This window comes from Mauremys mutica, chromosome 2 (assembly GCF_020497125.1).
Source record: "Mauremys mutica isolate MM-2020 ecotype Southern chromosome 2, ASM2049712v1, whole genome shotgun sequence".
In the NCBI taxonomy this organism is placed as follows: domain Eukaryota; kingdom Metazoa; phylum Chordata; order Testudines; family Geoemydidae; genus Mauremys; species Mauremys mutica.
The window spans coordinates 180,163,824-180,187,254 of NC_059073.1; the positions used below are offsets into that span (position 1 = coordinate 180,163,824).

The window sequence follows — 23,431 nt, forward strand, 5'->3', positions numbered from 1 at the left end:
TGAAAAGTTCTGTACAATTGTTTAATGCAGAGTTTACATCATACGGTGTTCATCATTATGAACAATTCATGACCATGGAGTAACTCATCCATCTCATGAGAAATGTATAACATTGATTAAACATGTACAAACAGAAATGAATGACATACAGTCATTAAACCATATTGTGGTAGCAGTAGTTATGAAGTATGTTAAAGTGGTAATGTCAACTTAAAATCTAGTCAATTAAAAAAGTTAAAAATAGTTTCCAGGTACTACAGCTACCCTTGTTTCCCTGGGCCAATTTCCTATTTAAATGTTACTGTTCTACCTGTTATGTGAAAGTTGCACACAAATTAACTGACATTGGGTGAAACAGGTTGTGTTGACAAATACAAAAAATTAACTGAAAAAAGAACTTTTTTCCTCTATTGAAGTAGTATTAGAGATTACATGTAGCGACTAGGTAAACAAATAAAATTCTTATATTGTTTCACTTTCTAAAGAGAGTCAATGTTTTTCTTACCTTTTGCACAACAAAATGCCTTTCCCATAAATTTTGTAATTTAGGTGCATAAAACAAATTCTTTACATGTTTATAAACTGCTATCTGCATAAATTCTACACAAGGTGGTCTTCGGCAAATACAGTGTACTTTAGTTAGCTTCTTTGCACTGATAAAGGCTAAAATTTTAGAAGACAACTATGAAAACTTGCTGTATTTGATCTTAAAAAAATGTTAAGATAGAGTAGGATTTTCAAACGTTTTGTCTCTGTTCTCATGAAGTCAATAGTAAAACTCAATGGCTGTTTCAATGTGAGCTGTTAGGCTGCCAGTGAGTGCTTTCAAAACTCTTACCCATAAATTTTTCCTGTTCATATTTTTTAGAGATTTAAGTAGTAAAAATTTTTGCATTACATATTAGAGCCAGAGACCAGACAATTTACGTTCTTTATATTTTAAAAAAAGAATTAAAACTGAAAGAGAACAAATGCTGAATACACATATATAAAAGTTTTTATGGTTAAGAAACAAAACAGAATTGAAATAAACATTTTTAATAATTACAAGGAGGAGAAAAAAGGTCATTCTAAAAATTAAACAGTTTTGAAGTGTATCCAAGACTGGAGTTTGAAATAAAGCTTTTGAACAGGTGCACTGTAAACATTCTTGATATTTACAAATCAAGTTTTTGAAAAAATACTAGATCACCTGAGTTTCTTAATCCAAATTGAGTCAATCTTTATACATGGAACAAAAGGTATGTGGGGTGTGGTGAAGAATGTGGTTTTCAGTGGTAACAAGGAACACATCATAGAGACTAGACAATTGTGGAACAGTAACAGAATGTCAAAAGCAGTCTGCAAGTTTCTTTCTTTCTTCAAATTGTTTGTCCACTACAAGTGAAAGAGCCTGAAGAAACACTGCCATTGTAACGTTAGGACACTGGAAGCGAAAAAGAAAAAATCTTTGTCAAATGTCTCAAAGAACAGTAGGTGGCATAATGCTCTACAGACAAATACACCTGAGAGGAGAAAAAAAAATTAGCTCCACGTTTATTAGCATTTTCCAAATGCTGTACAACAGCTATGGGATTCTGCACCAGTTAGCACAGGGGAATCTAGGCCAACCCGAGCAAATTCTTGAGGTTTAATCAATATCATGACTAAATTACCTCACCAAAATCCAACAAGCAACATTACTGTAAAAAAATGTGAGAGACCACATCAAAACGTACAGAACAACTAAAGGAAAGTAAGTTACAAAGAAGCAATACTGATGTTGTGTCATGATATAGGAGTTACTGGCCACATCAATCCTGCAAATATGTAGTTTCTCTTAACCTCTTTTTAAATAATGAGGTAGCACAAAATGGTTGCAGTCCAGCCAGGAGCAGACCCAATGTAATTCAAATTAAGAGGGTTTCTTTTTTCCAAAAAAAAGAAAAAAAAGAAAAAGAAAGGCCCACTCAGGAGCTTCCACCAAAGTGGCTTCCCAACACACCTAAATAAAAAGCAAAATAAAATAAACTTACTTGAATATAAAGTGCATGTGCTAGAAAAGGAAGTTTCCTCAGGACACGGCCACTAAGTCCTTCACTTTTCCTATAATGAAGCAGAGATGTGCATACTATTATTTTGCTAAATACTAGGTCTCCCTTCCAGAAATTAAGAGGTTTGCTTTCTGTGGTTCTGCCAGGAATCTCTCTACAGAGAAACTCACATTACTGCCAGTTAGCACTATATAGCACTGGGAGAGAAAATACAAATCTTTCATTCATTCTTTTCCTGTTATATCTAACAATCCTACAAAATATTTTACTTTCATGGGTATTACTTTTACAAATAAATAAATAAATATATACACATATATATACACACACAGGGAGCTATTCAAAAATGCCCAATTGACATACAGCAATAGGCTGTCATTTGTTAATGCTAATTTCTGTTACTGTGCCTATCATTTTATGGAATAACCCAGACAAGTCTACTGTGTTCTGAACACCATAGTTCACTGTTTGAAAGGGCACTATTAATTATATACTAGATATACTGTTGCTTTAAGGAAGACTTTTCTGACCCTTCTGCAAGGGTACACTTTCAAATTCTTTTACTGCTCTGATATTTTGTTTGAGCTCTGTTAAGATCCCCACAAAAATCAGAAAAAAATTACTTAGTGAAAACACCAATAATCTGCTTTTTATTATTCCACAGATTTTCACATTGTGGTGAAATCTGTTCCATTAGTCCTCTTAGCAAAAAAACAAATAAAAATCAAACCAAAGTAAATGCAAAAAACTATTCATAATCCTCCTCTCCCACACCTCTGCCCATTTCTTAACTTGTGCTTCCAAAAGGTGACCTCCTGGTGAACTACTGAGATCTCTCAGCATCCTCAGATGGGATGAAGGCCAGAGCTGTTCATACTGAACTGTGGCCACTACAGTCTTAGGCACCTCACTAGCCCAGGGAGGGATTTGATGGGAACTTAAAAGAACAAAGCAGGAGGCAGGGATGGCATAAGATCATGCACATTTTTGATACATTTTGAGATCCAGGAGGATAGAAGCAGATGGTGCTTGCAAAAAAAAAATTCCCATGTTCACTGGACACTGAAAAATTTTACAATTGACCAAATTTGAGAATTTGCAACAATTAAGAAACTGGGAAGTTTCAGAACTCTAGCTGTTGCTAATATACCCAACTCCTTTAGAAATAGTTCCACAAATTACTTTTACACGCACACACACACACACTTGAGCAGAGTTGCTCACTTTGTACATAAAATGGATGAATCAATAAATCTTAAAATCTTACCTTGCAATTTCTTTTAATACGAGACTCAGCCGTGACACATTATTTTCTACATAACCAATCATCTCTAACTCTCTGAGTGTCAGTAGCTGCTGTCGAGGATATATTATCTGACGCTAATAAAAAGAAAAATGATATTTGAAAGGAGCAACTGCAGTTCTATTCTGAAATGAGACTATGAAATAGCAACTTCTTACTCAACAGTTCTGCTCTTTGTATGTTTTCAGAATAACTATTGACTCCAGTGACAAATACTGTGCGTTTTACACTGCTAAGAGAAGGACACGTCAAACAACTTTCCCTAACTAATCCTAGCTCAACCCTTAATTTTAAATGATTTATTAACTGCCTACAGATTTCAGCAGTAACACAGAACCAGAAAAGCAGAGTGTGTTATGGTTCATTTACCACACTGGCTGGCAGAGACAGATTGAGGAACTATTATGGGGGCCAAGGGTGGCATTTATACCCGTGGTCAGTGCAATGGGTCTGTATGTGCCCCCGGTCTATAAATACGGCTTTAAAAAGTTGTGTGACTGTGTGGACTACAGGGTGGCTCAGTAGAGGCGGTCTCGAGAAGGAGAAATAAGATAACATTTGTGTATTATCATCGTTAGCATTTATGCAGTTATTAAAATAGGACATCTAAGTTAAGAATCTTACTTGCAAAATTTTACCTTCATCAGTTCTTCCAAGCAAGAAAAATATATTCTGAATACTGCTGCAGCAGATGGAGGTCCAATATATTGCTTTATATCAGCCCTGTCTACAAAGGCCGTGTCAATTTTCTCTGTAATATTTGAAGTAGTCAAGATTACAACATTGGGATACCTTTAAAACACAGAAAAAAGAGAAATCATTTCTATCACTTACACATAAGAATCATCCCTCGAGGTATGGCAAAGTGACTGTTTCTCTTCTATGTCATGACTGTAAACTTGGTCCAGATCAGAAGTGGCCAACTTGTTACTGTTGGATAGATGTTAAGTGAAATGATTTGGAGGTTTCAATTTACAGTGAACATATTCCACACAAAATCACTTTTGTCAGCAATTTTTCGAGCGATCCCCTGAAGACTGAACTGTATGTTAGCCTGGAAAGGAGCCTCTTTCAAAATAGCACTGAGGTATAATCAGGTGGGATGAAGTTTGGACTGCTGCTGCCCATATTGTCTTGTGCTTGAGGGACCGGACTTTAGTTTCCAGTACTATTGAATCAGGCCTATTTTTATAAATACTAATTTCACTTGAAAAAAAAATCAAGACTTTTTAATTTGCACTTTTTGTCGAGCATATATTCTGTTTTAGTCCAACGGTAATTACCCTAATTTGCCTCCACATTGAATAATGAACTTTAAAAAAATTTAGAATTATGTAATATTTTAGTTAAAATTTTTACCACAAAGAATTCCCACTTTCAGTGAATTTCTTAATAAAAATGTATTTAGATTTTTTTTATTTTGTTTTTAATTTGTTGGGTAAGAAAGACAGCTGCTTCCATGTACCACGCTCCTTCCACATCCCAGCCAGAACTTCTAAAGCACAGGTAGGCTGAGGAAATATGGACCAGAGATATCTACCTTTACACAATTCTCAGCGTATTAATCTAAAACCCATTGACTAAATTATTTAAGTTAATAGTGAAATAAGAAAACTAGCTACTGCATATTTTGTCCTTCTTTCTCATGAATTAGTGCAGATACCCCCAAAAACACTTTGCATTTTTTAAGAATTTAAAGTAATTAATAATAATTTAAAGTAATTAAGCACTCCTGAGCATGTTTTAAGGTGCCTTGCACATGTAAGACAGTAACAAAAATGGATTATAATAGGCACTATATTATAATAATTAAAATTACTCAACTTCTCATGAATGCACACAAACATAGAATTTGTGTTTTAAAATTTTGCATGTCTGTTTTTATTAAACCCAAGTAAAACATAATATTGAAATACTTCACTTGGCTAACACACAATACAAACACCCAAGATGTTCTGCATTTCCATTCATTTTTTCCTTCAAATTTATTCATAAGCTCAAGGAAACAACAAATCTAAATGGGTAAGGTCAGAATTATTTAAATTAATGACCCTACCAAAAGGAAAGACTCTCCTTCCACTCAAGCCACTGTGAGAAAAATCCTGCAGGTATTGATAGGACTTGTTCCTTGACCTCAAGCTCAAAGTTGGACTGTGGTGGACCTAGGTAGAGGGCCCCCCCAACTAAGATTCAGTAGCAAATCAAGGTTGCCCTATTCCCAGATATACATCTAGGGACTGTCAGCGTCCCAGGTTTTGAATCAGAGTGTGGATAAGAATCAATCTCTACAATAGCAGAGCCCAAACCATACAGGAATGTGAACCAACCCTGAGAACTAACTGAAAGCCAGTGCAATCAAAGAGTACTGGTGCAATATGCTCTATATGGGACATGCTGCTAAATAAGCAGGCGCTAGCAGACCTGCAAGTGGTCTCAAAAGCAATCTCAAAGAGATTGCATTGCAATAAACCAATCTATAGCTGGCAAAGGCAAGGATAAGTGGGGTAAAGTCTACATCAATCAGGAAAGGTCAACATCTCTTTGTCTTGCCAAAGAAATATTGAAAAAACATTCTTGGCTATGGCTGTTTTTTAGATCTACAACCAGAAACGACTATGGATCCAAAAATATGACCTAATGACTAAGTCTCAGAGCAAGAAAAAAAGCACCTTTCCTCAGTTAAAGCAGCAGTTGTCACCATCATCAAACAGAAGTTATTTCTCTTAACTTTAAAGTGTGGGTAGACAGTTAACTCCCATGACTCACTTAGGTATGTCCATCACAACTCCTCCTCTTCTCAGTAGGCATGGCTAGTTTAAAATTCAGCACAATTTAACCAGTCAAAGATTTTTGGATTAAGGTTCTAAATGAGAATTGCGTAAAGCCAGATATTGGAATCTGTAATCATTTATCTACGTATGTTCAATATTTTTGAAATTAGACCCCAACTTGGTAATTCCTAGAGGTTTTTTGCTGTGGTAATATGGCTACTATGAATGTTACCTTTTAATTTGATCTATTTGTGTCAATACAGCATTCACCACACGGATAGCATCTGAAGGCTCTGTGCCTGCTCGGAAAGCACTACGAGCTGCTGTGAGACTTTCAACCTGCCCAAAAAAACCCAACCAAACAAAAAAGGTTAGAGTTAGAGAGCTGGTATAATGCACTTTGGGGATAAGGAGGTGGTGAAATGATCCAGGCAATACATTTTCAAATTGCTGGGAATCTACTCAGACATCAGGAGTAGTTTCTCTGAAATTTTCTTTGTGGATAGGAACTTGTACAGAGGGAGGATGATTGTTGACAGGGAGGTCTGGGTAGAATGTGGGAAAGGAGGCTGCGGAGATCACTGCTTTCAGGGAGTGTAGAGTAGTGCTTGATGTACATCTATGAATACGACACTGTCAATACACCTATTAATTCTGAGGTGCTTGCTGTACACATTTATGTTTGTCACTGATCCTGTGAGTTGTGTCACACTGTACGGTAACAAGTAGGCGGGTGCTTTCTGAACTGCTGGGCACTATGCAGTGTATGTTGTGAACTAATAGATGAATTATTTTCCAAATAGAATTTTGTTCAAACAAAACCAGGGCAAAGAAATAGCTGTGCAATTTAAAAACAAATATATTAAAAACTTAAGTTTTGTTCCATTTATATATTAAGGGGAAAGAACATTCACGTCCATTTTACCTAACATACAGCAACTGTGGCTTTCACACATCAGTGTATGTGAAACTGTGGTTATCCTTAATGTCCCTCAGCATGGAGTGGCAGAAGCAGGGATGAGGCCCCAGATACAAGAAGAAATGTTGGATGTGTGTAGGGAGATGCTGTAATGTCGCTCTCTATGAACTACAACGGGAGACGAGCCTGTAGGTCCACAAGAGTCTGCAGCATTTGTGTTCGCTGCTGGAGAAGCCCCATTATGTCCTGGTGTGTATCCCTCCTTTTCCTGTTGGGACTCTCTCTTGTTTGCTCTTTCCTTCTCCATACAGTCTGTAATAGTCATCCTCCAAGCCCTCTGTTCATGGTCTGATGCAGCAACAATGGCTTGCAGGATCTCATTGAACATGTCTTCCCTAGTCCTCAACTTTCTGCTCTTTATCTGTCTCAGGTGTCCTTAAGGCCACAAAGACAGCAAAAAACACAGATACCATTGCCAGTGTAGTCACAACAGAAAGCAAAAGTTAAGATTCAGAACTCCTTTGCCTTGCTCCCCTGAAGTTTTAAACAAGACCTGCTTATTGACACTTCTTCTTGGGAGTGCTCACGCACAGCGCCACTCACAGCCCCAGCCATGGTGAGTGTGGCCCACTAGGGGTGAGGGAAATGAGGAGGGAATTGCTTGGTTGCATGAAACTGAGTATAGAGCAATAGCAATGAATACTGGCACCACTTTCCACAAGCGGCAGTGATCTTAGCTGATATGTTACTCCTGACAAAGGCTCAGAGACCACAGCTACTGCAAGAGTACCAAAGCTGCCTATAGCCTGCTAGCCTGTGTACTGGAATGGAGTCTGCTGAAGTTATCACCAACTGGCACGGGAAAGTGTCCTATTGCAGAGGAAGCAATAAGTCTGCTATCCCTAGAAACCTCCGTGAGAGGACAGCCAAGTACCTCCATGAAAGTTTCATCGAGATCTCAGGAGGATTCAAGGCACATTCCTGTTTCCATTAACGAACTGCTACACATAGCTGTCCCACCTCACTCCAGAGGGGAATGAAAAGTTCTCTCTCTTTGTTGTACTGCTACCTCTCCTACATCAGGCTTGCCCATGCTCAACTGCTGGGACTGACTGGACTGCAGTGGAGTCTCAAACAAATCCTGTCTGGTGGCAGAGTTGGACCCTCCCCCCCCATCTCATGTCCCTCCTCCTCCTCCTCACTGTTCATGCCAGGGACCTATGATTCAGGCTCCTCAGAAGTATCCCCAGTGGTCTGAAGGGTGGTAGTGAGGGTCTCGGCCAAGCATGTCAAGCAGCTCCTTGTAAAAGCCTCAGGTCTGTGGCTTGGCACCAGATTGACTGTTGACCTTCCTAGCCTTCTGATATGCCTGATACAGTTCCTTTACCTTTGCATGGCACTGCTTCTGACCTGTCGTGCCCCGTCTCCTGCATCCCCAGTGCAATCTGCTCATAGATGTCCATGTTCCTATGTCTGGTCCATAGCTGTGCTTGCAAAACCTCTTCTCCTAACAGGCCCAGGAGATTCAATAATCCAGGCAGGAGTATGTCTAGAGTGTATAGCCAGCATGGTCAGCTGGGCAGTTGCACACAACAATGGAGATCTGCTAGGTGTGCTCACCAAGCTGGACAATCAGGAAAAGGCATTTCAAGAATTCATAAGGTTTTAAGGGGTTGGGCTTCTGGTATACATGATCCTTTGGCAGTAGAGTTCATAATTGTGACCACAGTGGTCAGTGTCAGGCACGGCGGAACAGCTGCTGGAGGACTGTTAGGACTGACATAGGTAACAGTGTCTATACTCATGCTACATCAACTTCAGTACATTGACCATGGCTGAACTCTGCTTGGAGAGGTGGTGTTGGCGTAATAGAGAACTTATCAGGGCCGCCCAGAGGATTCAGGGGATCTGGGGCAAAGCAATTTTGGGGGCCCCTTCCATTAAAAAAAAGTTGCAATACTATAGAATACTATATTCTCATGGGGCCTCCTGTGGGGCCCGGGGCAAATTGCCCCACTTGCCCCCCCCCCGCCCCGGGCAGCCCTGGAACTTATATCAGCATGAAACAAATTTAAGTGTGGACACATGCAAAGCAGTTTATGTTAACCTAACTTTGAGTGTAGACCAGGCCTCAGACAGTCTTTTATCAGTTCCACAGAGAAAACATTTCTTTTTAGAAAGTGATGATTCTGAGTATTAGACTAATCAGTAAATTGAACAGATAAGCAAACATTCTTTAGGAATGTGACTTCAATAGTATAAAGTTCTAATAAGGCACAAACTCTTAAGTTGCCCGTATAAGAAGTCTATCCAAAGGTCATCTAGGTAGTGAGCTAAATCTCATAGTGAAACCAGATTAAGAGACCACATTAAATCCACAATTTCCATGAGCTCTATTACTAAATTCTTCTCTTACTGGTAAGACAAAACTAGGGCTCAAAGTTTAGAAAATGCTACAATATGTACATGTCAAAGCGTTCAGGGAGCAAGCCACCAAAAGCAGAGCCCTATACAGGAAGCTGAACTTCCCTTTCCCTTCCATCTGCAGCTGGAAATTTTTGTCTGAGAATTCAAACTACATTTTTCTGACTTTACTATAATAATGCAATTCAAATATCTTCTACCACTCTTACACACACAGTTAAATATAATTAGATTACTCACAGCAGAGCCACATAGGGCATGGCTACACTTGCAGATGTAGCGCGCCAGGAGTTAAACCACCCTTCAGAGACTGCAGCAGGGAAAACACTGCCATGTGTTTACACTGTCAGCTGCAAGCACAGTGGCATGGCCACATTAGCAGCTCTTGCAATGCCACAGAGAGCAGAGCATATTGGTAACTATCCCAGTGTGTAAGTGGCTGCAGCGTGCTTTCCAAATGAGGGGTCGGAGTGTGACAGGGAGTGTGTCGTGTGTATGTGGGGGGAGAGAGTGTGTGTTTTGGGAGGCAGAGAGTGTGTCAGCATGCTGTCTTGTAAGTTCAGACAGAAGCAGGGGGAAGCCCTGACATCAGCCCCCAAACCCCCACACACGCCTGCCTTGGCAGCAGCAGCATTCCACAGTAATGGTTTGCTTTGTCCCGGAGTAGGTAGGCATGCTGGTTATCAGAAACGGAGCTTTGAAAGGGGATATTCACATGCCTGCCTCCGAGTTTAAAACAATGACCAGGGTGGCCACTTGACTTCAAGGGATTATGGGACTTTTCCGGATCCCAATCACAGCGCAGTAATGCAACACATCGTCCACACTGACACCTGGGCATTTCAGCCAGGGCGCAGCAAGCTCAATGCTTCTTGTGGAGGTGGATTACCAGGAGCGCGCCAGCTGCAGAGTCCAGGCACTCTCAGTGCCTTGACAGCGTGAACACCTCAGGCGTTAAGGCGCCCAGGCTGATTTAATGCACTCTAACTTGCAAGTATAGCCAAGGCCATAATATGCTTCTATATTTTCTTTAAAAATGTAAGTGATCATCTTTTATTCCAGTTTAGTTTCCCATAAATTAAAGGAATTGCACATCTTAATGTCACTGAAATCATACCTCATCAATCAGTACAAATACAAGAGCATCTTTATCGTCAATTAACTCTTGAATCTTCTGGAACATCTTGGTTACAAGTTTGCCACTCTGAAAAGAAAATACAAATATATTAGACTATTTTTACATAGTTTTCCAAGTCTTAGTTTATTATTTACAACTCTAATTGTATCTACATATAAGTTGGTTCCCAGAACTGATACACCTATTGCAGACCATAGTAAATTTTGCTTATCTGTACCACAAAGCTAAAATTGTGTAATGCATTAGATAACACCTACCTCAGAAAACCACTTAGAGAAGAGGCTATGACTGTTTATCTCAATTAACTGTCCATACCTGTACCTAAAATATGGGAGAAATCATCAACAATTATATTGTAAAATTAATTCTACTGTTGATTGCAAAGGAATCAATAACTACAACTTACATCCTCAATATTTAAAAAAAGAATTTTGTGAACAGTGGCATCATAGCATAACAGTCAGAATTCTTTCAACATTAGTGCTTTGTAATTACTAAAGCAAGTATCTGAATATAAAATGTAACTATTGCAAACTAAATTTCAATCTCAGTTTTATGTCAGCATATGATTGCTCTTAATTTTCTCCACAAATATTTTTTGTCAAAGAAATCTAAGATTTGACACTTGCTTCTATTTAGGCACAATTCAGGTATAGATTACCATGCCAGTAACCTCATTCTTATTTTCTGGTAATTGCTTACAGTCCAAAGTAATACAAGTATCAAGCTAATTCTCATCAGTTCTTAAGACATTGCCAGGAATGCTAAATTATGTATGGCTGACCCTAGAATTAAATGTGTTAATATTTCAGTGTAAGAGTATATAATCATGTCTATTACACACTTATGTGAGAAAAACTGCACTACTTAGAGTAATAATGATTTATAATTGAACAATATTTATAAAATATTAAGTTACCTAGTTTACTAAGATTTCCAGTGTTAAATTGACTGTTATTACTTGTCTGTCTGAATATAAAAGATGAGTAAGGGAGGATGTGTTGATCTATAAGACAAACCACACAAAACAAATATATGTCTAATTCTAAAAGCTGTTTGTTTAATTATTAAAGATGTGGGCTATTTTGTATGCAAAAAAAACCAGTGGGCCTGATTCAGCCTGGCTCTTCACCTTCTGTAGTAGTTTACGAGTGTGCAAAGTAGGCATAATACACTATCATTCTAAATGTGTAGTGTTTGACATCCACTGGTGTAAGTAGCTGCCTACAATAAAAGGCATTGGTGAATTGGGCCCAGTGTCTTCAGCATAAGATATGACAAATGTGAGCATTTGCCATTCAACAAGCCAGGGATGCTACATAAGGAACAACACTCAGCACCTAATCTGTGCCTGAAAGAAAACCTGCCATACTTGGTGGCAGATTTTAGGCACCCTTAATGGGTTACAGATGTTTAACAAAGTAAACTGTATTTTAAACCAAAATATTAACAAAAATTACCTGTATGAAAGTCTAATGGTCAGCTTCTGAGCCAATGCTTTGCAGAGTGAAGTTTTACCAGTTCCTGGAGGACCTATATTGAAACCATATCCATATAACAATTTACATAGGAACACATACTAGATAAAATGGCCTGACATCTCCTTAGCTACTGAATTCCAAAAACAGCACTAATTACATTTGACAGTATAAAATAAACACACTATATTACCATAGCTGCCAATCTGAACAGTTATACAGATTGTTCACTGTGTCCAAATCTTCATTAGTGCTAGAATTGCACCCTGTCTACCCTGCATCTTTTAATGGAGATTGTAACCAGTTACTTGCACGGTTTCCTCTAAACATGGTCTGCGCACACACAGATGGTTAAACTCTCAGTAACCATGGCAGCTAACAGCATTTCTCCCTGTGCACTAGCATTATTTTTAAAATCTATCAGAACTGCATTACCACTGATGCAGCTCCACTAACTGTAACAGTGAAAGCACTCTTATACACAGGGAGTAGGTGTTTTATTACTATGCCATCTAACCCTGCTTGGAGCACACCCAGACAGTATGGTGGTTAAAATGCCTGCACCCTCCCTCGTATGCAAGCATTCCCACCAGTAAGACTGCCCAAGCAGTGTTGGGGTTTTTTTTGGTAAATAATGTAGATTGTTAGCTTAAGACGGCATATTGTTGTCTTCCTGCACCTGATTCAGCATATTTGTTTTCTACTGTATAGATAGAAATGCTAAACATGCCTGCATTTGCCCAGTCCCTCCCTCCTTCCTTCCCGCAATCTGTACGTTAAGACATCACAGAGCGCCCTGCCCAATGTGCAACTGATGACACACTGTGGGTTTGCCCTTCGGGCACTCCACCCCCTCCAGGATAGCTGCCCAGATTTTCTAAGAATGGACCAATACAAACATGCTTAATTAGCCTGGGAAGTGTGAATATGCAAAGATTGTCAAAGAAGTTCATATGCGGACACTAACTTAACTGTTATTTGTAACCAGCTAAGATGACAGTGCTTCCAATGGGTCACAAAGTCAGTGTTGTAGTTGTAATGTGGCTACATTAAAAACAAAACAAAAAACCCGCACCTTCAGATTCTGATATTCTTAGCTTTTTTCCTATTCTAACATATATATTTAAACAAATCCATTATGACTCAAGTATTCCAGCAATATAAAGGATCCAATTCTCCCTTTAAAATCATTTTGCACCTTTCAACAACGTTTTATATTTAGACCTATAAATAAACCAAGAGAAGAGAGCTCTCTATTAATTTGCTCTATTTATTATAAAATCTCATGGTAGCTCTACTAAGGTTAAGTGAATGTCCACTAATTAGCATTTCCATTAAGAACATCTATTGGTCACAGAAGCTCATTCTGGACTGCCACTTGGTACATACTGGTTCAGTTGAAGTCATAATCCTGTTTATGGCATAATTCCTTCCAAAGCAACTAAGTGATGGTCCAAAAACCATCTTGTATGTTATACAAGAAACACCACAATAAGTATTCACTTAACAATTGAAAATATAATGGTTACCATTGTATTTGGAGGTAATTATACAGCTTAGTTTATTAAACAATCAATTTAATCTGTTTAATATTAGTTATCATTTGGTTATTTTGAAAGGTTGGGGGATTGCTTCCATTACTGGTAATTTGGGGAAAGAACCAGTGGGAAAAGGAACCCACATTCTACCACACAGAAGTGCAGTACAGCTTAGTCAAGAGAATGGCTTCATTATCAATACATTTACTCTTTATTTAGAAGTTGTAATCTTTACCATGCAGCAAGACAACTCTGTTCCAGGATATCAGGTTGCTGTCAACATTTTTGTCAGAAAACAGTAAAGTTGTCATCACATAGTCAAGTAGCTAGTTCAAGAAGAGGAGGGAAAGAACAGTTAACACACATACTATAACAGGATTACTAATGAGAGAACATAACACAACAACACCATCACTACTATGGAAGAAGTGCATAGAGCAAGGCAAATGTTTAGGCCCCATTGAAGCTGCATTTTTGACCACCTCTACTTATCTTAGTACTATTTATTTTCCTTTTTTCTTCTTTTATATATTTTTCTCTCTTTGATACCAACCATTGTTAAATGAGGTTTGAAAATATATTTTTAAATTAAATTCTGGTCTGCTTTTGTTTCTCAAAATGACATTTACTTTACTCTAGATACAATAAGCATAGTTCCCTCTGAAAATATTTTTACCAATATTATTGGAAATGGCAGACTACAGATATCGGAAATGGATTCCCAATTACCAAAAGGTCTCGTAAGATATGCAATTGAACCTGTGTTTAATTGGTGGTATTGTTCTATACTGTCAAATTTGCTATAAACTCTCTTTAAAAAAAAACAAAAAAAACCCCACTACTTGCATCATACACTCTGAAAATGGGTTGTTGTCCAATCTATGTTTTAGATGAAAACTTGTCATTGCTCTTTTTGTATTTATGATTTAATTTTTGACATGAAAAACTGGATTTTGTTGCTGGTCTGGAATAATGACAGAGCTGCTTCAATCATATCCATATTATATTTACTTTCAGATGTTCTACATGTATATTTTTCTTAGTCATAATGCCTGATGCTATTTGACGTTTAACCATATGCTGTATCTTCTGATATATACTGATAGTCCATCATATATAAATATTTCCAGTCAATTTTTCTTTACTTCCTATGGAACTGTTTATTTGCTACTGTAAGCAATTGGTAAATTGCTTTACCCAGGACAAATGTAAATAGTAGGAATTATCCAGACAAAAGAATGTTTGCTTCCAAAAAGAATACTGTCCTCAGTTTTTAGTTTCCTGCCTGAAGGATAAGAAGCTTGACTCTATACTGACTTCATCTATAATTAGAATAGGAATACCCAATAGTATATTTTAATTTCTATTGCTATATCTCAATTTTTTGTTTATGTTAAATTTTCACTAAGAAGTCAATGTAACATTCCTGCAATATTGCATGCCATAAGTCCTGTAGGTACAGCCATTATACAGAACAAAAACGGTCTATGAGAACTTGAAAATGTTCTTAACACATATTACATATTAATTCTTGAGATGTCTTTTCACTCTTGATTACATCCTCAATATTGTTAGGGTGACCAGATGTCCCAATTTTTGGGTCTTTTTCTTATATAGGCTCCTATTACCCCCCACCCCCGTCCCGATTTTTCACACTTGCTGTCTGGTCACCCTAAATATTGTTATTCTGCAACAGTTCTCTTAGGGACTCCTTTTCTAAAATTGGAGTGTGTGTGGGAACAGGAGTATCTTTATGAATTTCTGTAACTACACAGTAGTACTGTTCATATTTTCCAGCTTTTCAAAGTGTTTTAGTTTTGCAATACTGAGAAGTAGTTTCAATTCATCTATCCGTAGTTTAAATAGGCATGTAAAGGCAAAGTAATCTTTTTCTAGATGTTAAGTTCAGTTTGATGGTTATTATTTAGTTTCTCTCTTCTTACTAATAATAATGTAGTATTTATTTTTCAATGTAATGTTTGGTCCATGTGCCTATTGTTATTTTCAGTATATCAGTTTACAGTTCACCTACTATGCAACAGGCTATTTTTAAAATAGATTAAAACTATTGTCATTTCAGAAGTGAATAGCTGTCACCAACAGGAAGTGCACGCAGCAGCAAAAAACCCAGGAGGGGTAGCCTGAATTGGGTCAAGGAGAAACCATAAGATTTTAGAATTATTTTCATTCTGGATAAGACGAACAACCAATTGATGACCCAATAGCAGAGAGAAGGGACATTACCAAAAGTGAACAAGCCCCCAGAAGACAATTCTATAAGACAAATACTTTTAATATGTTTATTTACACTGTGTAGTTTCTAAATGAAACTGCATCAGGTCTTAAAAAAACATTTCCACTTTTCCTCAGGAACTAAGACAATTTGAAATGTTATTAACATGCTGTTTTGTTACCCATGGACTGGTTCACTTAATTGTGAAAATATTTAAGTTTTTCTTTTTGAAAAGTATTAATAAGCATTTTTTTTTAAAAAAAGTGATTCACTTAGTGCCAATAATTCTATAGTTAAACATCTAATTGTTACCATTGTCCCAATGAGCATGCTCTGTAGCTCAAGGTTTTGTTGTTTTACAAGCGTCTGAGGAAGCACAGGACCTCCATCAAGGGGCAACTGCTTGTGTGGAGATCTGCTATTCTGAGCACATCTCTCAGGTACTGGGAAGTCATCAAAAAGGTAGGGGTGTATTACCATGGGACACATTTGGAATTATTTGGGTGAACACTAATGGTGTGACTTACTGGAGAACCCCCTCACAGCAAACCAGACGTTTGTTACACACAGCACCAGCCTCAATAATGGACGTTTACTGGAATTTTCAACTCCTCCCTAAAGTTGTTTTTTCATGAGATGAGATGAGGAACCAAGAGGTTGAAAACTGCACTCAAAGTTTCTTGTTACTAAGCCAGCCTATGAGTCTGTCAAATTTCCACTGTTTTTCCAGTTCACCCTCTAGAAAAACAGGAAAAATTAGTCACACATAAGATAAGTTGCAAACCTTTCAATGGTCTAGAGGGCATTAATAGTTGTATATGATGTTAAATTTTCAACCCCTTCCTAACCCAGTCTTGCCCCATGTTGCTTTTCATTAGTATGGACTGCGTTGAACAGGGCAAGTAGAGGGAGAAGATTTAAAGTCCCCTGAAAAGTGGAGCTATGAGCTATGTTACCAAAGCAGCCCTCACATCTGCTAAAAGTCACTATTTTGTTTGAGAGCAGGAAAATTCATCAGACCACTTGTTCTGTGCTGAGTTTATGGGAAAGCAGGGGTGGTGTGTTATTACAGGGGAAAGAGTTAAGAAGCAAGCAGACTAGGCAGTAAGGTATACTGCCCTATGGCTGACTCGGAGACACAGGCTCTCCTAACCTGGACTCATCAGTACAATGGCCATCAGCCTTCCCTACCCTCTCACCCCAGCTGAAGATTTCTTCTAAATAGCATAGCTACTAGGGCTATCAAGTGATTAAACAAAAACCAATTGTGATAAAAAAAAGATTGCATTGTTAAACAATAACAGAATACCATTTATTTAAATATTTTTGGATGTTTTCTACATTTTCAAATATATTGATTTCAATTACAACACAGAATAAAGCGTACAGTGCTCTCTTTATTTTTAATACAAGTATTTACACTATAAAAAACAAAAGAAATAGTATTTTTCAATTCACCTAATACAAGTACTGGAGTGCAATCTCTATCATGAGAGTTGAACTTACAAATGGAGAATTATGCACAAAAAACCGCATTCAAAACTAAAACAACGTAAAATTTTAAAGCCTGCAAGTCCACTCAGTCCTACTTCTTGTTCAGCCAATCACTCAGACAAACAAGTTTGTTTACAATTGCAGGAGATAATGCTGCCTGCTTCTTGTTTACAATGTCACCTGAAAGTGAGAACAGGAATTCGCATGGCACTGTGGCAGCCGGCGTTGCAAGATATTTGTGTGCCAGATGAGCTAAAGATTCATATGTCCCTTCATGTTTCAACAACCAATCCATGAGACATGTGTCCATTCTCATGACAGGTTCTGCCGGATAACAATACAAAGCGGTATGGACCGATGCATGTTCATTTTCTGAGTTAGATTCCACCAGCAAAAGGTTGATTTTCTTTTTTGGTGATTTGGGTTCTGTAGTTTCCACATCAGAGTGTTGCTCTTTTAAGACTTCTGAAAGCATGATCCATACTTCGTCCCTCTCAGATTTTGGAAGGCACTTCAGATTCTAAAAACCTTGGGTCGAGTGCTGTATCTATCCTTAGAAATCTCACATTGGTACCTTCTTTGCATTTTGTCAAACGAACAACATATGCCAATCATCATCCAAGATTGCTATAACATGAAATATATGGCAGAATGCGGGTAAAACAGAATAGGAGACATACAATTCTCCCCCAAGGAGTTCAGTTACAAATTTAATTAACACATTCTTGTTTTAACAAGCATCATCAATATGGAATCATGTCCTCTGCAATGGTGGCCGAAGCATGAAGGGGCATACAAATGTTTAGCATATCAGGTATGCAAGTATCTTGCAATGCCGGCTACAAAAGTGCCATGCAAATGTCTGTTCTCACTTTCTGGTGACACTGTAAATAAGAAGACGGCATCATTATCTCCTGTAAACGCAAACAAGCTTGTTTGTCTTAGCAACTGGCTGAACAAGAAGTAGGATTGAGCGGACTTGTGGGCTCTAAAGTTTTACATTGTTTTGGTTTTGAGTGCAGTTATGTAACAAAAAAAATCTATAATTTTAAGCTGCACTTTCATGACAAAGACATTGCACTACCGTACTTTCTGAAGTAAACTAAAAAATACTATTACTTTTATCATTTTTACGGTGCAAATCTTTGTAATCAAAAATAATACACACTTTGAATTCAATTACAATTACAACACAGAATAGAATATATATGAAAATGCAGAAAAACATCCAAAATATTTAATAAATGTCAATTGGTATCTATTGTTTAACAGTGCAATTAAAACAGCGATTAATTTTTTTGAGTTAATCGCATGAGTTAACTGACATTAATCGACAGCCCTAACAGCTACTAACTCTGCTCTAAGAGCTTCTCCCTTGTAAGATATTTTATTTCATTACTGGAGATGTTGCTGCTCCAGCCGACTTCAGTTCCTGCAATAGACACTCACAGTCAGGGGACCATTAATGAAGAAATGCATTAGAGAATAGGCACATAGATGTCTTAATCCTAGTCTAGATTTAAAATTTAGGTCAAACTAACGACATCACTCAAGGGCTATGAATAATTTCACACCTTTTGCAACAGTTAGGTTGACCTAACCCCCACTGTAGACACAATGGAAGAATTCAAAGTTTCTTGAGGCTGTGTTTTGTCAGCTAGAGTAGTTCAAAAAATATGACTGTCAAACATTTTTTAAAAGTCTGAGCTTTAAATAGTTAATATGACAGTGTATCATCATCATGAAATGTTATGGAAAATTCAACTGGGCTATGTAATTTCTGTAACGTTTACATGATAATATCATTAAACTTTGCAGACCAAATTCAAACTACAAAAGGTAAAATTAATGAGTTTTAGTTTGCTTTCACCCAAGATATGAATACAATTCCAACAATGAAGCCAAACAATGGAGCTGTTACTACAGTCCACAATACAGCTTCCAAGAATATGCTACGTCACAATCCCTAAGAATCTCCTTTTATTCACATAAAATGTAAAACAAAAAGTTTTATTTTGTATGAAGTGTTATGGGCAAAATTTGAGTTTGGGTACCTGGAAATAAAGTAATTTATGCTGGGTGCCTATTTTTCAGAAGTTGAGAGTACTGTACCTACCACTTTTGCAGAAGTCAATGCAAGATGCAAGTGCACAGGGCTGCTAAACAACTCTTTAGTTGCATCATTTAATATACCCATTTTGATCTATTTTTATCAAGAGATTACCAGAAAGTTTTGTTGTGTAAAATATATTAAGAAAACTGAAAAAAAAAACCTCATTATGCAAAGTTCTGTCTTCATTTTAGCTGACTAGAAATATACTAACAAGGTAATTAAAAAGCATACTTTTCCTCAAACACAAAAGTTTAATAAGGCTTTATAAAATTCCATGTAAAATAAGTTTCATTTCTGAAGATTGTTTCTCCCCAAGCTGCAACACTTTCTACAGGCTACCTGTCAAGACCTCCTTGTCGACAGAGGGGTTATTCATTCAACTTACATGCGATTTTACTTCAGTGTCATACACAAGGCTCTCCCAAAGACCATGGAATTCAACTGAAAAACAATATTATAGCCATTATGTATGATTCTATTTCATTAATAACTAAGAACTCTCACTTAAACACAGTGATCTGTTATCTAAACAGTGCATTATAATGATGACAGATTTTCTGCAATAAGAAAAATGCTCAACCATAATTAAAGATATGGAACAAACAGCAGACAATTTTGAACAATAAAATTGTTGCCCTGAAAGGAAAGTTCTCTACTCATTAGTGAATCAGAGAGTTTTACAACTTCTATCGCATACTACTATTTGGTCAACAACTGTAAGTATGGGTTAGATTATTTACTGGTTTCAACTTTCAGTAACATTTACCTATAGGTAGGAAAAAATTAATTGAATAGAATTTGTTCCCAATCATTTTATTTTCCATGTTAAAAATGTGAAAGTGAGATGCCAAGTTTGCTAAGAGTAAAATCCATTGAAAGCCAGGACATTTGTTTATTAAAAGGCCAGTTTTATAATTCAATTTTTTATTTTTTTTTACAAACTATTGTCGGCATGTAAGAGAGAAAGGTAGAAAAAACAAGGAGTTGTAGAAAATAAGTGAAAATCAACTTTTGATTTTGGTTCGTATTTATGTGATGTGTTTTTTTTAAATAGGAAAATTAAAATCTGATAAATAAGTTTCAGAGCTTTCAGAAAGGAAACTAAAAAGGTTTTAAAAGCAGGGTTTCCTCTTAATCATAGCAGTAGATTTTCATAGGTTTTAACTGAAAGCTGAGAAGTTGGCTGGGAAAGAACCACCCTAATATATTATCTTACATGGCAAAATGATGTCAAAATGAACAGCCACCTTCCCATCCATAACCCTTCCCAAAAAGTGTAGCTCAAACTATGTGGTGTACTCAGGTTTTCTACAGAATTGGTCAAAGGGAGAGAATGCCATGGAACTGCTGTTTCCCTCCCTTCCACCTAAGAGTGCCCAGTCTGGTTCCCCTGAAGACATGGTAGTAGCAGAGAGGATCAGGCCCTATTTCAATACATCCGGGGCAAATCTTATTCCTATTTTGGGAACAAGGCCCCTACACTCCTCTCCTCCTCCCAGTTTTTTTTTTCTTTCTTAAATGAATGACTTGACAAGATGGGATAATGCCTGTCTGATCCAATTACTGGCTCTGATCCTCACTTTTCCAGAGTAAGAATTCAATGCATTATTCATTTTCAGTCATTTGGATGCCTGTCAGAACTCTCCAACAGATCTTAACATGAGACATATTTTCATTAAGCCTCCCATCCTGAGAGTCCTTAATTACACCACCATTTAATATTGCCTATGTCCACTATATACAGTGAGAGAAGAGTGTGAATACATAGGATATTAAGTGTACGAGCAAGAATAGGTGCCCAAAAGTTAATTAGAATGTACTAGAGGAAAAGACTTTTAGTCTGTGAAATGTTCTTGTAACAAATATTCATTTAGACCACGCATTTTCATTTCCATTCATTTACACCATGACCACTCATGGCCACAAAAACATTTACTTCCTCCACCTCCTAGTCCTTCAGAATTGTGTGCCATATCCCAGAATCTTTTGCATTGCTTCAGTCAAAAAAGAGATGAGTAACAAAACTTTTTATCAATTCATTGCTTCCTCACACCTGTTGGGAACCAAGCTTCATCCCATATAGGGATTACCTTTAACAAGCAGCCTTATAGCTACAGTCAAACAACAATGTCCCCTCCCATTCACAGATTTTCCTCTGGACCTCCCACTAACCACCCCAGCTGGCTACCAAAAGAAGTGTACCTGTAGGCAGCACCCAGTGGTTGGCTGCAACAATATTCTCATTCTCTTCCTCTAGATTTTCAGTGCTTGGTCCTTCGTCATTCAGATGAAAAATATGAATCGAGAGATTGCATTTGCTCAAGTTAATGGGCTACAATGGATAGAAAAAAGTCAGCTTTAATAAGTTGATATAAGTAGTAAGTAAGTTGATAAGTCAGTCAAATAACTCATTTTTGGTAGCTTGTAATAAATAAGTTCTCTTTTTAGAAAAAGAAAAGAATTGGGTTAAAAACAGAAGCAATCTGAGGTTTTTGGGTAAAGAGCTGTATATTTTTAGAACCAGTGATTGCATTTTAGTCTCATTATTCCCCCCCCCCCCAATAAATCATACTAAGAATGAGATGGTATTTATGCACCTTCTGTGCATCTTACATTATTTCAATTCATTCAGTGGCTTTGAATGTGGTAGATGGGAGACGGAACAGTCCACATTTCTACTATTTATCAGAGTAACTAGAAACTGCAGAGCTCTCTGGAACAAAGATCTTAGAATGTCTATTGCCCATGAAACTCTTCTAAACATTCATTCAGCTCTTCAATGAAATCATCAAGAAGTGGCCTGTCTGAAGAAAACAATCACTTTCAACCTGAATTCTGAAGTTTACTTTTGAGGGATTTATGCGGCTGGGCATTTTACTGGTCTAAAAATCACTGGCCAATTGTCAATTAGTCAAATATTTATCAAAGCACTAATTTATTAGAATAGTAACAAAAAAAAGATAGGCAACAATGGGCTTACCTTTAGATAGATACTTATGCCCAATTACAAAAAATTACTTAATTCAGTTATTTTAACTAAGAAAAATGTGAAAATTAAATGAAGTTCAATAATGAAAAAATAATTACCTTTTTAATCAATGTTAGGTTAGCATTTAAATGTGAACTTTATTCAAGACTTAACAGTTAAAAGCGAAAAAATGAAATTAAACTCTCAAAAGTTATTTTTAATAAACTTCTGTTAATGTAAAGCAAGATGCTGCCTACCTATCTTTTTCTTTATCAGCTTCAACTGCTTCATCTATATCTTTGTCGTCATCATCATCATCATCAAATTCATCAGTATCTCCCTCTTAATCTGACGAATACTGACTGAATTTTTCACCTGCAATTGTCTTCTCTAATCTTAGTGACAGTAACTAGCTTCCCAGCAGTGGAAGTCTTCAGTCTATTTCTGATTTTTGAATGGACGATTCCCCAAGCTGACCATTTTTATTTAGTGCACAGAAGTGATGTAAATTTTGCCATGGTAACTACAGTGCAAGGACACAACCCTTTTCACCATGATAAAGCAAGTGGTTTTGATTCAACAGCTGGTATTGTACTCTACATTGTTTTATGACTGAACATGTTGCTTCATGCTTTATAATTTGCTGCCTCTGTCAGATCTGTTCATTTGTATATCCTTTAAAATTTGCAATAGCCACTATGAGGTCACAAGCTGAATCAAATTAGTTATCAGAAAGGTCCGGGCTCAAGCACGTAGGCAGCACTGATGTGTGCAAGTGATCACTTGATATTTTCCATGGTATTATTTTGTCCATTATCTTTCTCTTCGGCTTTTGCAAATGGACTGTGTTCAGCCTTTTCACAAATGTTTCTTAGTATTTAGGAACTCATTCTTGGCATCAGACAATGCAGAACTATCACTTTCCATATTCTGAAAGGACCGAACTATAGTTTCAAGTAGTTAAATGAATTTTGCACCCAAAGACAGCCATCAAGAATATCAGGGAAGATTACTCAGGG

General features: G+C 37.2%; 1 protein-coding gene across 7 annotated transcripts in view; it reads right to left on the reverse strand.

The window, feature by feature from the left end:
- The window catches only part of TRIP13 (thyroid hormone receptor interactor 13), a 36,124-nt gene continuing 12,693 nt past the window's right edge, over positions 1 to 23,431 (reverse strand). For 6 of the 7 annotated variants that reach the window (XM_045003854.1, XM_045003851.1, XM_045003852.1 and 3 more), the window contains exons 4-14: positions 21,647 to 21,776; positions 19,830 to 19,885; positions 13,840 to 13,930; positions 12,049 to 12,121; positions 10,846 to 10,909; positions 10,568 to 10,654; positions 6,340 to 6,446; positions 3,975 to 4,128; positions 3,301 to 3,413; positions 2,016 to 2,085; positions 1 to 1,426 (exon numbers count right to left, since the gene is read on the reverse strand). In XM_045003854.1, the coding sequence (XP_044859789.1) occupies positions 1,331 to 1,426; positions 2,016 to 2,085; positions 3,301 to 3,413; positions 3,975 to 4,128; positions 6,340 to 6,446; positions 10,568 to 10,654; positions 10,846 to 10,909; positions 12,049 to 12,121; positions 13,840 to 13,930; positions 19,830 to 19,885; positions 21,647 to 21,776 (1,041 nt within the window). In that variant the 3' untranslated portion in view covers positions 1 to 1,330. Of the gene's footprint in view, positions 1,427 to 2,015; positions 2,086 to 3,300; positions 3,414 to 3,960; positions 4,129 to 6,339; positions 6,447 to 10,567; positions 10,655 to 10,845; positions 10,910 to 12,048; positions 12,122 to 13,839; positions 13,931 to 19,829; positions 19,886 to 21,646; positions 21,777 to 23,431 lie in introns of those variants that run through there. The other variant, XR_006576707.1, reaches the window with a different exon arrangement.